A 13523-nucleotide genomic window follows, 5' to 3' on the forward strand; every position below is an offset into this window, starting at 1 on the left:
ATCTATAGTAATGTTTGTTTCTGAATAGCAAATCTATAGTAATGTTTGGCTAGGTTTAAAAAGAAACAGCACCCCAAGGTTCTGCAGTTGCATCTGGGGACTTAAAAATGTAAAAAAAAACCTCTTCATGTTACATCGCCCCCTGCTTTTGCTTAAAAAAAGAGCTGCATCATTCTTTTTGCTTGTCTACTCGTTGCTTCGGACAGTGTCCACCAGTCACTTGGCAGACAGGAGACAGACAACCAGTGGAGGTGCTGTGCCCCTGGTGCAGTGTGTGTGTGATCGGCTCCTGCCCTCGGCTCCTCTCCCCCCGCCCCTCTCCCCATCCCCTCCGCGCCGCGCCGCTCCTCACACCCGGCGCAGCAGCGGGGCAGTCCGGCTGCACCTCCGGCTCCCTCGGACCCGAACCACCGTTAGACCCTCAAGCCTCCAGCACCTCTGCGACTGTGGAACCCTTATTACCCCGGAGCTTCCTGTTCGGCTGCGGTGAGTCGGATCACAGTTTTTTTTTTTTAATTGTTGCTCTGAAAGACACACAACGAGTCTGTGATAATAAGCGACTCGTTCATGTGCTTTGATCGTCTATGGTCGTCATATAGAAACTTTTTTGCCACATCCTATAATATCCTTTTGTCTCGTCAACAACATTTCTATAGGTGTTTTATTATTGTCTAGATCTCTTAATTTTTTTGTGGAGTGAATAGGTTCAATTAAAAGTATTATAGGGGATTCATTATTAGCAGTGTTGAATACGTCAGAGTAAGTAAACATATTGTTTAATTTCAGATAAGGCAAAACCATTAGGACTTGTGAAAGTGTTTACTGAAGCCGGGCTGTTATCAGACACTATTTTATTGTTCTGGATGATGTAAGTCTTTTCTCAGATCCCAGACATGAAACCCAATCTGCTCATGCAACACATTTATATTCAGCTCCAGAGGCAGCAGCGTATCATTACTATTTCCCCCCCGACTGCAACCCTGGTCCGAATAAGCTCTGCTGGCAGCGCTTTGATTTTTTTATCACTCCGCCTTGTAATTACTGTGGTAACGCATGACATAATGCATCAGTTTTAATACATGTCATCGACATGACCAAGATGTGCTCCTGAGTGGAACGTGACACATGAAGTTAAAGTTGGTGGTCTTGAAGTGTTTTAATTACGGCGGACAACAGGGAGCAGGGTGTTGGACTCATTACAAGTTGGGGGCCAGCGGCCTTTTGACCTCCCACGACCTGCCAGTGAGCCATGAGGGTGGCCACCGAAATACCACCTTCACGCACACACTCACACACATACAAACACACACACACACACACACACACACACACACACACACACACACACACACACAAACACACACACACACACACACACGGATAGAAGAACTGGTTGCCCCGGCCAATAAACAAACACACACAGCAGGGATCAATGAAATGCCATTCTGCCTCAGGCCACATCGATACATCCACGCTTTCGTTTAAAGTCCACCAACTCTGCTAAGAATTTTCCCGGCGTCCACTCTGCTCCAGAGTTTCGGAGCTGATTAAAATGAAGAAGTTTGGAAACGCTACTGGTTATAGTTTGAAAACTCCAGGGCTGTGTTTTAGTCTAGACAGGCAGAAACTGAGATGTTTGGAAGCGATGTCATAGACTCTCACAAGCGCTTGCTGGTTGGGTCTTTTCAGTCAGGACTTAACCTTTACTGATTCACCAGGCTCCTATCACATGTCTCTTCTTCTACCAGAAGAAAACAACCAGCATTAGCCTTGAATGCAAAATTGATAATCAATCGCAAGTGTTGCTGACACTTTTACAAATATACAGCTGTTTAGATGCACAGGAGACAGGCTATTATTCATGCAGTCTATGTGAGTTTTCGCTGTTTATACCGACACGGGCATGCCAAGGTCAAGTTATGTTTTCAGGCGTGTTATTACGGACGGGGAGTGATAATAACACATAATCCAATACACAACATCTAGTGATCCAGTCTTTCTTAGTGACATTTTTTGACTTTTTCCTGTTTTGGCAGCTCTGTAATTCCCCCAGTTTGCCCTCTACAGAGTAGGCGTAGAGTCTGTCCTTCTTGAGTCGATGCTTTGATATTTCCATGTCGGCCTTCTGTTCGCACTCGACTCAGCCAGCACCAGATGATTAACACATGTGTGTAATATGGTTCCTGAATGTCCACCTCACATGATTCTCTCTAATGATACAGTACATGTCAAAGCACTTGATTAGGAAAATGAGCGCAGGCATTCCCTGTGGTTTTTCCACTTTATTCAATGTCTTCTTTCTTTCTTTTTTTTAAACCTCAGTTATACATTCCTTCAAGGCGGACCCTTTGTGACCTTTAGGTGTCATTGACGCAACCGACCAGCAAAAGGGTCAGTTGCAGAGGTGCGATCTCTGAATCCGGCTGTTGTATTTGTTTTCACACCACAGGGTTTTGGGGGCCACACATGCTGATGTTGGGAAAACTGCTCGATCACACTCTGTCATCCCCAAATGGCCACAGCTCCTTCACCTAACATGATAGAACCCCCTGTGAAGGAATATACTGTTAGACACTGGACTGATCAATAGCTGGTCAACAACCAGCAGGTCATGGAACAAGCTGGTCGATGTTGTGACTTTTGGCTGGTTTGAGGGAAACCAAGCGCCATCTTGAAATCTGTGAACAAACTTTTGAAGTAGTCATGTAGTTTAAAATGAACAAAGCCATAAAACGTAATAGTTTTTCAATCTGCAGTCCAGGAAGAGGTTTTTTTGTTGATTGATCGGCTGCTGTCTGAAACTTGACAACATGTGAACTTTTTTGGATGACAAATGATTTGGACGGTTGTAAAATTACAGTTGCTCTGGATGCTAGTCTCGCTGTTTTCCCTGAAACTATATGATATGAAACCAAGACTTGAAACTAACAATAACCTGTGCTGTCTCATGTCTGAGTGATGAGAAAATAGACAAACTAGTTAATGCTTAATTTGTCAAATCTGCTAGCGACAGTTGTCAGTTTAGCCATCAAAATATTTTGTTTTACTTCTCAGTGCCCTCTGGTGGACAAGTTACTGATGCTATCTTTAAGTGACCTCAAATACAGAATATAGTTAGCATTTAATTACTGTTATTTCTTGTTACTTATCAGCGGACATATACACACAACCCGGGCATCTGCTGATCTCATATCAGCCATGCTAATGTCTCGGTCAGGCTACAGTGCTTCTGTATGCTCTCATCACTTAGCAGTTTCAAAGTTTGTGCAAACATCTCTCCGGTACCATGGCAATTGAGAAATAAACAGAGATGAGGGGGAGAAGAGAAGAAAAGCATCAAGTTAATGTGTGATCGCAGAAAAGATATTTGGAAAGGAAGAAGCAACAAAGAGCGCAAATTGGGACCGTCGGTTCCAGTAGATACAGGAAGAGGAGAGTCTCAGAGGGTATGGATATTTGTTGAAGCATGAAAATGTTTTCTTGGCTAAGGAGGAAGTGTAGCCATGTTTTGCTTGGATTCGGACCTGAGCGTGGACAGTGAAAATAGGAATGTAATTGAAAATCAAAGGGGGAGCTGAAAAAATGCAGCCTTATCTTGTATGTTTGTTCACCTGGTTAGCGGGGTTAGTGAGTGAAGGACGCTGGAGGAGAGTGAGAGAGCGGGAAGGTGGGGGGGGGGGGACCTGTGATAAAACACAAAGTCATTGCTGATTGTGCTCCAGACAAACTGTAGCAGAGTAAACACTTTTCCGTTAAAGTCGTCAAAAGTAGACAGTGTGAGTTTGTGTGTGGGTTAGAGTGTGTGTCAGAGAGAGTGTGTGTCTGTGTGTGTGTGAGAGTGTGTGTGGGCCCAACAGCTGTTGTAGTCAAGCTGTTTCAGCCCTCCTAAGTCAGTCAAGACACACAAAGAGAAACAAGGGAAAGACATGAAAGGGAAGGAGAAGAAAGCAAATAAGACAAACAGGGGAAGAAGGGAAAGGGGGAAAAAAGAGGGAAAGAGAAGGAGAAAAGGAAACAAAGATAAAAAGTAATTGTAATTTTATGGAAAAAGAAAGAAGGAAAATGGAGAGTTTTCGAGGAGGAAATAAACACAAGAGGGCACGGATAGAAAATAAATGAGAGGGGAAGCGGAGAGAGAGAAAGAGAGAAGAGAGAATGAAGGAGAAAAAAGGAGATTGAAATCCAAACGTGGTTTCAATCAGTTGTGAGGTTGAGAATAAAGATGTTTAATGGTCGCAATCGAGAGAAAGACTCCACCGACTGATGCTCTGCTTAGGAATGTGTTCGTACACACACACACACACACACACACGCACTGGACAACACACACGGCTCCTATTAAGCTGTGGTTACTTACAGAGAAGTCACCTCAAGAAAATACTGTACACAGTGACATGGAAATATTTGATTTAGCCTGTCTGTGACGTGAGAATGTGCTGAAATCCCCTGAATGGTGACTTTCCCAAAGAAGGCAATTGTAAGACTGGAGCTCAAAGCTGAACTAAGCATGATGATTTAATACAGGGATGCATTCATTCATCTCATCACAAACTGTAACAGAAAATAGTTTTTCCATCAACACTCACTAAGTCTGGCCTGTTTCCCTGGAAGGTTTGTGGGTGTTGAAGTGAAAGCAGGTTTCCCGGTTTCGTCTCTCCACACCTCTGCATGTTTTCAGTGTGATTGTCCAGTGCAGTGTTGAAAGCAAAGATTGGACTACAATCAGTATCTGACACATCAGGGTCTAAAAATTGCACGTTTGAGAGCTGCAAGAATGAAGTATTGTTACAGTTTTCTATAAATTGTCATGTATTTAAAAAGAATGACACTAAGAGTGCATATCCCCATCAAGGCCCAACAAGAAGTGTACCCCCAAGGAAACCATTTCTGGATTAAGATTAAGATCCAGATTTTTATTTTATCAGTCGACGAAGCATACCTGATTTGATTTCTATCTCACGATGTCAAAGAAAGTAAAAAAATATTTTATGTCTCTTCTTCCTTCCTCAAACAAGGGCTGGTTGACTGGGACAAAAATTATATCAAGATTACATTTTTATACAAGTCGATATTGATAATTATATCACGATTATTGTCACATTATTTCTTTTTAAGTTTAAAGCTGAGAGTAACAAAAACTTGATAAACAGAAAAACATTTTATAAATGTGTTATACCTCCTCACTGTGCTTTCCCAATGCATTACCAATAAACCATTAATATGACCATTAAATCTATATACTGTATATTAAAGCTTTGTTTTATTGCTATAGAAATCTTATATTTTGTGATAATTATTGATATTGTTTTGCTGTCGCAGCCCTCCTTCAAACTCAATGTGTACTTTGTTTCCTCTCAGGAATCAGAACCAGAGGACCAGCCGACCAGGCCGGACCCAGGAGCAGGTGCCCTACCAGGGGTAATGGAGGAGATGAAGGATTAGAAGATAATCCATGGTATGTCTGAGTTGCCCCTGTGCTTTTCCGATATTTCCAGACCCAGGGAGTCAGGCTGCTCCCGGGATTATCGCGTTAGACCTATTACCTTTTAAAGAGTAAAACTGCTGGAGTACTTTTGTTCTTGTTGTGCTTCAGGCCAGCTTATCTGACAACTCACAAAACAGAAGAGTAAGTGCAAAAAAATAGAAGAACGACAGAGAGCAGGGAGGGAGAATTCAGGCGGGTAGGAGCATATGTTTTTGCCCAGAGGGTCCAAATACATAAGAGGAGTCAGAGGGAGCGACCCCCTGTGAGTTGTGGTCAAAGGTCTTTAACAGGATTACAGACAGAGACAGAACACCAGAGCTTTCTGTAAGCACAGTAATTAATGGCCCTGTGTATATTCCTGTAATACTGTGGCGTATTAATTTGACTGAGGTTGAGAAAGACAAACATTTGCCCTTATTCAAAAGAGCACAATGTCTGCAGTCATGGGGACTTGTTTTCATTAGAGAGGTGTCCCGTCACTTCAGCGTGGTTCATGGGAACGTGTACATGCTTCCCTCAGGCTCGGATTCGACATCACACCTTTGTTATACTGGCCCCTGGTGTCCCCTTGTGAGTCTGGATATGGCCGTGCTCAGCGCTGGTATGTGGCACGCCGCTCCCAGATGCCCCTCTTAAACCGCCCAGTCAAGGGAAGTGGAGCGGAGGGCCTGGGAGTGCGGTCAGCATTAAATTAGAGGGGCTGCCTTGGACATGACGCAATCCCCAGAACCTGAGCCATAGCAGGTCATTAATGAAGCCAGACGGGGGCCTTGCGATGCGTGGGAAGCCTGTCGACATTTAGCTGCTGCAGTGGAAAGCTTTTTCAAGAGAAACAGAGGTCCTTGTCGGGGCAGCTTTGTGCTATCAAAATATTTTAGAATTGGATATCCATTACTCTGCTGGCAAAGAACAACACTGGAAAAAAGGCGCCTGCCTTCATCACAATTTAGGGAGTTCCTAAACTGACAAAAAGCAGTGATATAACAGAATGCATATAAATATATGTATATAAAGCTTGAACAGAAAAGCTTCAACTAATGCTTCAGTTAAGGGAATTGAATATTATGAAGACAGAAGTTGATGAAGAAGTTAGGCTGGTTTGATTTGTGTCAGCAAGCCACCTTACTATTTGAGTAATGATTAGCTTTCTGGCTGAAATTATGAGTTTCTGTTACAAGTAGGGCTGAGCAATAAAGTGATAAATATATATATATATTGATAACAATAGAAAACCATCTGTTTTTTCATATTATGCAAATTACACAAGTTACAGCCATGTTTTTCATCAACTGAATGTCACATTGCGTTCTGTAGTTTAGACAATAACACTAAATCAGATTGATGTATATGGCTCTTCCATCAATGCATGTTTACTTAAGTTAGTTTTCGTTAAGTTCCTAGCTGGAAAGATTGGTTGTATTTAGGTTTTTCAGGAAAGCTACCCGTGTAGCCCTCTTGTTGCTCAAAGTAAAAAATAAAAATGGGACATGTAACATGAAAATAGGAAGTTGATTAATGACTACATTTCCAAGACGACCCAAAAAATAGGAACTCTTAGAAGTGTAACAACAACTTGAGGTTGTGAAAGATAAATGAAAAAAATATATACAATAACACTAAAGTATGGAGGACATGGCTATTCTAAAATCCCCTGCTTTACTAACATTGCTCAAAAGAAGAAAAAAATGGGATATGTAGCATGAAAATAGGAAATTGATCCATGATAAAAACTTCCACTATGACTAAAACCTAGAAAACCCCAAGAGGTGGAAGTGAAAGATAAATGAAAAAAGTTACATTTATTTGTTCACTGTATATTTGTTCCTACTTTCCTTATTACCAACTGACTAGAAGTAAAAAGAAAACTGTAAAGCTCAATTTTTTTTATCTAAGTCTCAACTGTATTTTGAACTAAGAATATTATTGATTCATGTTTTCAGCTACATTTTTGACTTGTGTGATCTTTCAGTTCATCAGTCTCGGGGCTCCATACACTGGCAGTCTAGCGGTGCTGCCAAGTAGCAACAGTAGTTTTGTTATCAGCAGATTTTCATTATCTCTTCCTATCTCGCTAGGCATACTTTGCCTGTTTATAAACAAACCTGAGCCCTGTGACTCTGCTTTAAAAGCATGATAAGTCTTTGCAGTCAGATATACAGTGAATTCTGTGTGACCTTCACGCCAGAGAGCGCAGCACAAAATGGAAGCAGGAATTCCCCTAAAGTCCACCTATTTCATGGATAACTAGCAGACTTTGTTTTTTTTTGTTTTCACAGAAGAGTGACCCAGGTCTAAATTTAGAAGGTTCCAGACCAGTGGACCTTTGGAATCTTTAAAAACCTGTAGAAAGCAATCTGTCCAAAACACAGTGAGGTTACTTTACAACTAACAGTATTCAGAAAAGGGAAAAAAACAGCGCGATCTCTCCCTGAATCTCAACGTCCACGGAATAAACTGCAAATTGAATGCATTTCTCTCAACATCTGTCAAAATTAAATACATCCCTGTCTGCATTTTTAAAGATAGATGTTTTCTCTCTGTTTTTGCTCTCGATAGATGGTTCCACAGTGCAACCGCACAACCATTTGCAGCTGGACCTATTTTCTGAGCTGATGTCGACAAAACCAGAACCCAAAGCAAGTCAGGCTACCTGACCACACTGCAACTGGCCCGGCTGCCTCCAGGAACACAACTGCATAGTGTTCTCCTCAATTTATGTTTGTTTAAGTCAGCCAGCTATGCAGAACAACAAGCTACAAAGAATGGAACAGAGTTTGGCTCGCACACGATAAACAAAGATAATATTCGAGGGAACTATTTGGTGCTGCAGGCTTCAACTTTCCAGCTTTAGTAATTACATGGTTTTGAAGATCTTGGAACACCCTTTCTGAGCCCTTTTTTCAGGTCCGTACTTTGGACTGAACTGTCAGGGATTCTTGCATAAATCTGAGAGTTAAAGTTCAGCCTCTCGGTCGGATTAAAGCCAATTCTTTCGTGGTTCGTAAGCCATTTACTTCTTGTGACCATGAATCTTCAGGAAAAGCTGTCGGGCCTGAAAGGTCTGGTCTCACACTCCCACAGCAAGCGCCGTTTCAAAAGTGACCTCACAGTGGACATGATCAGCCCTCCTCTGGGAGACTTCCGCCACACCATGCACGTGGGCCGTGGCGGCGACGTGTTCGGGGACACCACCTTCCTCAGCAACCACGGGGGGTCAGCCAACAGTAACAACAGGGACACGGATTCCATCTCCAGCCCTGACAACAAGATCGGAGCGTTCTTCTCCAGGACGCTCCGTCAAATCAGGAGGGGCTCGGACAACCGACCCAGAGAGGCAGCCAAGGACCTGTCTCCGCCGCCTCCTCCCGTTTCTCCCATCATCAAGAACGCCATCTCCCTTCCCAGGCTGGATGTGGATATGTCTAATGGGAGTCCCACCACCAAAGTGCTATTCCCCAGTTCTCAAAGTACGCCAGAGGAGAGGAAAAGCTCTTACGGTGAGTTTGGGAATGATTTTTTATTTGAGTCCCATTCCTGTTGCTTATTATTACCCCTTTGTTCTTTGTTCCTCAAAATTACATTTTCCAAAGGTTTGTTTTGAATAAATTCCCCTTGTGGCCGTAACGTGGCCTTAAACTCTGCTCCTCCCTTCCTCGTTTGGTGATTGGGATCTATGAATATGCTAATATGGACAGCTCACCTGTTCATCCCACCCACAAACTGAGAGGATTGGATTCTTAAGTTTGTGACATCACAAAACCCTGTCTCTATGAATCCGTTTTTAAACTGGCATTCATTTACTGCAGTGTTAAGGTGGAACTACTCAGCCATGGTGCTGATCTGTAATAATGCTCAAAATATGTTTTTATTACATAAAGGGAACAGGGAGACATGTTAACGTGTACATAAAAACTTGATTTTAACTGGAGGGGGACATTTAAGCTGCTCTGATCGATATGTTTACGTCAACAATGGATCAAGTTTCTAATATAATAACAGGTCCACATAATTTCTGGCTTTTTTATGTATTTCGCCCCCTAACATAGTTGAAAGAAGCTTTCAGATTGGATTAAATTCTGAATCGAATTCCTTGAAACAAGTTGCATCTTATCTCCATTGGACATATCTTGATATGATGTCATTTCTTTTATTATGACCAGTAATTCAACTATTAAGTATGTCGCCTAATCCAAAAATGATCCTTAGGTATTTTTCGTAATTAAATAAGAACATTGCTCATTGAAAAAAACCACATAGTCATAGGTTAAATGAGCTAGCGTCAGCGTTAAACTGGTAACTGCAGGGAAGTGGCCACTGCCTGTGGAGCCTCTGGGAAACTCATCCATCAGTTCTGGAGACAGATTAGGTCCAGATGTCCTTATGAATCACCTTGGCTCATAATCAGCAGTGCTTGTACTGATAACACACAGAGATCTAGACACAACTGGCAACAAACTGTCTGAGAGGCTGTTTAACTGACCCACATTAACACCACACTCACGGCTCAGGCAGTCCGACCTCCCCCGTGTGCGGTTGTTTGTGTGTGTGTTTCAGAGTGAAAAGAGGATTTATTTAAGGTTTAGAATAAAGGTTAGGTTTAGGTATGTAGTGGTTATTTTTAGGGTTAGGGCAAGTATCCAGGAAATGAATGTGAGTCCATGTTAAGTCCCCAACGATGACCAATGACAACGTGTGTGTGCGTGTGTGTGTGTGCGTGTGTGTGCGTGTAAGTGTGTGTGTGTGTGTGTGTGTGTGTGTGTGTGTGTGTGCATGTGAATTTCTGAGAAATGTGCTCCAGAGTTGGATGACGAGATCCATGTATTTATACAGTTACATTTCACCTCTGCCAAAGAGGTTGTTTTCATCTGTGTTTGATTTTAATTTAATGATCCAGATCAGGGGGAAATTCTAGGATTTCATTTTTCATTCTCTAACATTGCCAGACAGAACGTTTTGCAACATTTTCGTTGATTTCTCAGAGAACAATTCCTGGGTCCTAATGACAAAAATCTGGCATATTCAGGGAATTGATATAATCTGGTGAATTTAAATATGGTTCCATAAGGGGACCACCTACTAAGTGACATTCTAGTTGTGTGAACTTAATAAACTAGCTATAATCTTAAACATTGAATTTGAAGGTGATCAAACAATATTCAGAATACATGACAGAATATTTTACATAAACTACGTTACTGTTCAGTAATTATCCATCCCGGCACATGGATGAGTGGAGATTCTCCAGGTTTAGAAGCTGGTTTCCATCGTGACTTCTGTCTTATTCTCTGATTAAAATGTGTTAATATCTGAACTCACACGTCGTTTTCTTTGGCGGGAACAGAAAAGCTCCAGACTCTCGGCCCTGCCTGTACGTCTGACATTGAGATGTGCTGTGTTCATTTAGCCGTTTGGATCGTGGAGGCAGCCGAGTGTGAGCGTGTGACTTGTTAAGTGATCTCGCAGGTTTGGACGGATGATTCACGCTTCTAAGAGTAGAACAACTCAACTTGTCATAGTCTGTAGACAGGATGTCCTCCGATGGGTTTACACCGCCCCCTGTTGGAGGTGTATGCTAATGTTGAACGTCAAAAGATCTTCATTGACTTTATACTCATGTACAAAGGTATTATTATATTAAAGTGTAAATATATAAGCATGTAATTAAAAACAGTGAAAACAGTAACAACGTGAAGAATTTAAAAATATTGTTTTGGAATGTATGTTTAGAATTGTTTTCAGTTGAGTTTCTCTTATGTCCAGTTGTAAAATTAATTCAATTTATAAAATCCCAAATTTATGTTTTAACAGTATCTGTGGTTATATCCCACTCAATATAACAATAATAACTTAATTTATAAAGCAATTTTCAGAACAGCAGCTACAAAGTGCTTCTTTTCAGTGTAACTCGTTATGGTTAAAGAATAATGTGCAATAATGGGGAAATATTCTTGGTTGCTTTCTTGCAGACAACCTCACACCATAAAACCACGACTTGTGTTTTGGTCACTGACAACACAGTATGTTTGTCAAAATGTTATGTACAGGAAACAGAAAACCCTCAGCTTTGATTTCACATTTCAACCTCTGTGTGTCCCTCAGGTCTGGAGTCCGGCTTCGTCACTCTGCCTCGTCTCTCCCGCTCGGAGCGTCAGCAGCCCTCCATCTCCCTCCCCACCTCCTGCTCCCCCAACATGCACCGAGGCTCTCTGACCGACCCCACCGACGCCATCTTGTCCACCTGCTCTGCCACGATTGTGACCTCTCACGCCAAACCCGCCACGAGCACCAGCACCGCCTTCTCCGACTCGCTCCCCTCCCTCACCTCCCTGGACACCTTCACTTTTGACCTCGGCCCCTCCCTCATGAGCGAGGTGTTCGGCCTGATCGACGGCCACTCGGACGAGCAAGGCCACGCCTGGGAACGAGAGGAGGCGGGTTCAGCGTACGGGCTGACCAATGAGGGATCGGAGATGGACTCGGCCACTATCTCCTACGTGGACTCCCTGCTGAGGGAGGAGTGTGGCGGCAGGAAGAGCCCGCACGCGGCCGACTGGGAGGAAGAGGAAACTGTTGTGGAGGAGAACGAAGTCAGTCTTTGTGTTAAAGTGCCTGATGTGGTGATGGAGTCTCCTGAACAAGTCAGGTTGGGATTGGGGATGGAAAGTGAGCGGTTCCAGAGCGCTACGGATATGCTCGCACGCCATTATGGCGTCAGCCACTTAAAGGGACAGAGTGGGGGGGAGGCTGCTGACTCAGAGATGATGATCATCAGCCAGCACAAGAAGAAAATGTCTTACAGTTACATGGACGACGAGGATGAAATCAAAGTCTGAGCTCAGCAAATCGTAGATTTTTCATTTAACCCAAACATTTGATTCTTCTGCAATTCCAATCAAGTCAATCATCTAAAATGTTGCAATGGTCAACGAGGCTGGCTCTGTTGACAGAACAACCCTGAACACAACAACCTGCATTCAGTATCCTTCATACTGCATCTTTTACCTTTATAACATTATTCTTCGAGGATGTACAATTTTGATACCTGTGGCTGAATGTATTTTAAAGGAGTGAAAGACTTAATGCTGCAAGTTTCCAAACGCAGCACAGAAAGGGAGACCGCGTTTTTCCAAAAAGACTGAAACCAAAAAGAAGAGTGAGAAGAGAGGATGTACCAGAGAATGTGGTTAAGGTTGTGGGGCAAACACAGAGGAAACACTATTAAACCTGTCATTCACTTTATACATGCGATAATACAAGTCCTCACGCAAGAGGGGAAAAGATTCTCTATGCAAGTCCGTCTCTCCGATGAGAAGATAGAGAGGAAGGGTGGATTAGAAGAATAGATTTAATCTTACTACAACCCTTTGCCTTCACGACAATCTCTCGTCAGCTTTTCACTCAGGAATACAAAGCCAGGAAAGAAAAAAAAGGGAAGAGAACTCATGAGAGATCTGGAATCTCAGGATCAACCTCGTCAGACAGAAGATAAACCACAGGAACTTGTCAGCTGTTGAACTGTTGGACTGATGGAATATGAGTTAATACCGGCGTTTGCTAGAAGCAATTAAAGCCTCAACCATACATATACGTGTTCATTTATTGTTGCAAACCTTTTCTATAGCTACTCAGTGCACCTTTTATCATCAAATGAATATGAAGTCCGACTCCTGTATTGATTTTTATAGAAGAACTGTCATTTATATATTCTTTTATACAACTCGACATGAAGATATCAACTGACCTCCTATAATGATGTACCTACAGTAAGAGCACCTGCAGCACATAGTGCAATTCACATCCATATGCTGCAGTCAGTACCAATGATATAATACAATGATATAATTTCACAATAAACATGTTTTTAATGAGACTGAATATGGTTTTATTTACATTTATTCTCATGTATAACATGTTTCATTTATGCATTACTGAATTGAAATCCTGAAAGATTTCAAGTTGAAGAGCTAAAAGCTGCTGATGCCACAGAAATCTGTTGAAACTGACCACAGCCATCGTCCTTTCTGTGAAAAACAGACTT

At 42.3% G+C, this 13523-nt stretch overlaps 1 protein-coding gene across 1 annotated transcript; it reads left to right on the forward strand.

Moving 5' to 3' along the window:
• Window positions 1-253: 253 nt before the first annotated feature.
• Window positions 254-13355, forward strand: cdc42ep1a (CDC42 effector protein (Rho GTPase binding) 1a). Its single transcript, XM_061094389.1, has 4 exons — window positions 254-486; window positions 5359-5455; window positions 8042-8982; window positions 11585-13355. Exons 3-4 carry the CDS (start codon window positions 8511-8513, stop codon window positions 12316-12318), a joined length of 1206 nt encoding a protein of 401 aa, XP_060950372.1. The 5' UTR covers window positions 254-486; window positions 5359-5455; window positions 8042-8510; the 3' UTR covers window positions 12319-13355.
• Window positions 13356-13523: the final 168 nt, after the last annotated feature.

This window comes from Limanda limanda, chromosome 21 (genome assembly GCF_963576545.1).
Source record: "Limanda limanda chromosome 21, fLimLim1.1, whole genome shotgun sequence".
Taxonomy (NCBI): domain Eukaryota; kingdom Metazoa; phylum Chordata; class Actinopteri; order Pleuronectiformes; family Pleuronectidae; genus Limanda; species Limanda limanda.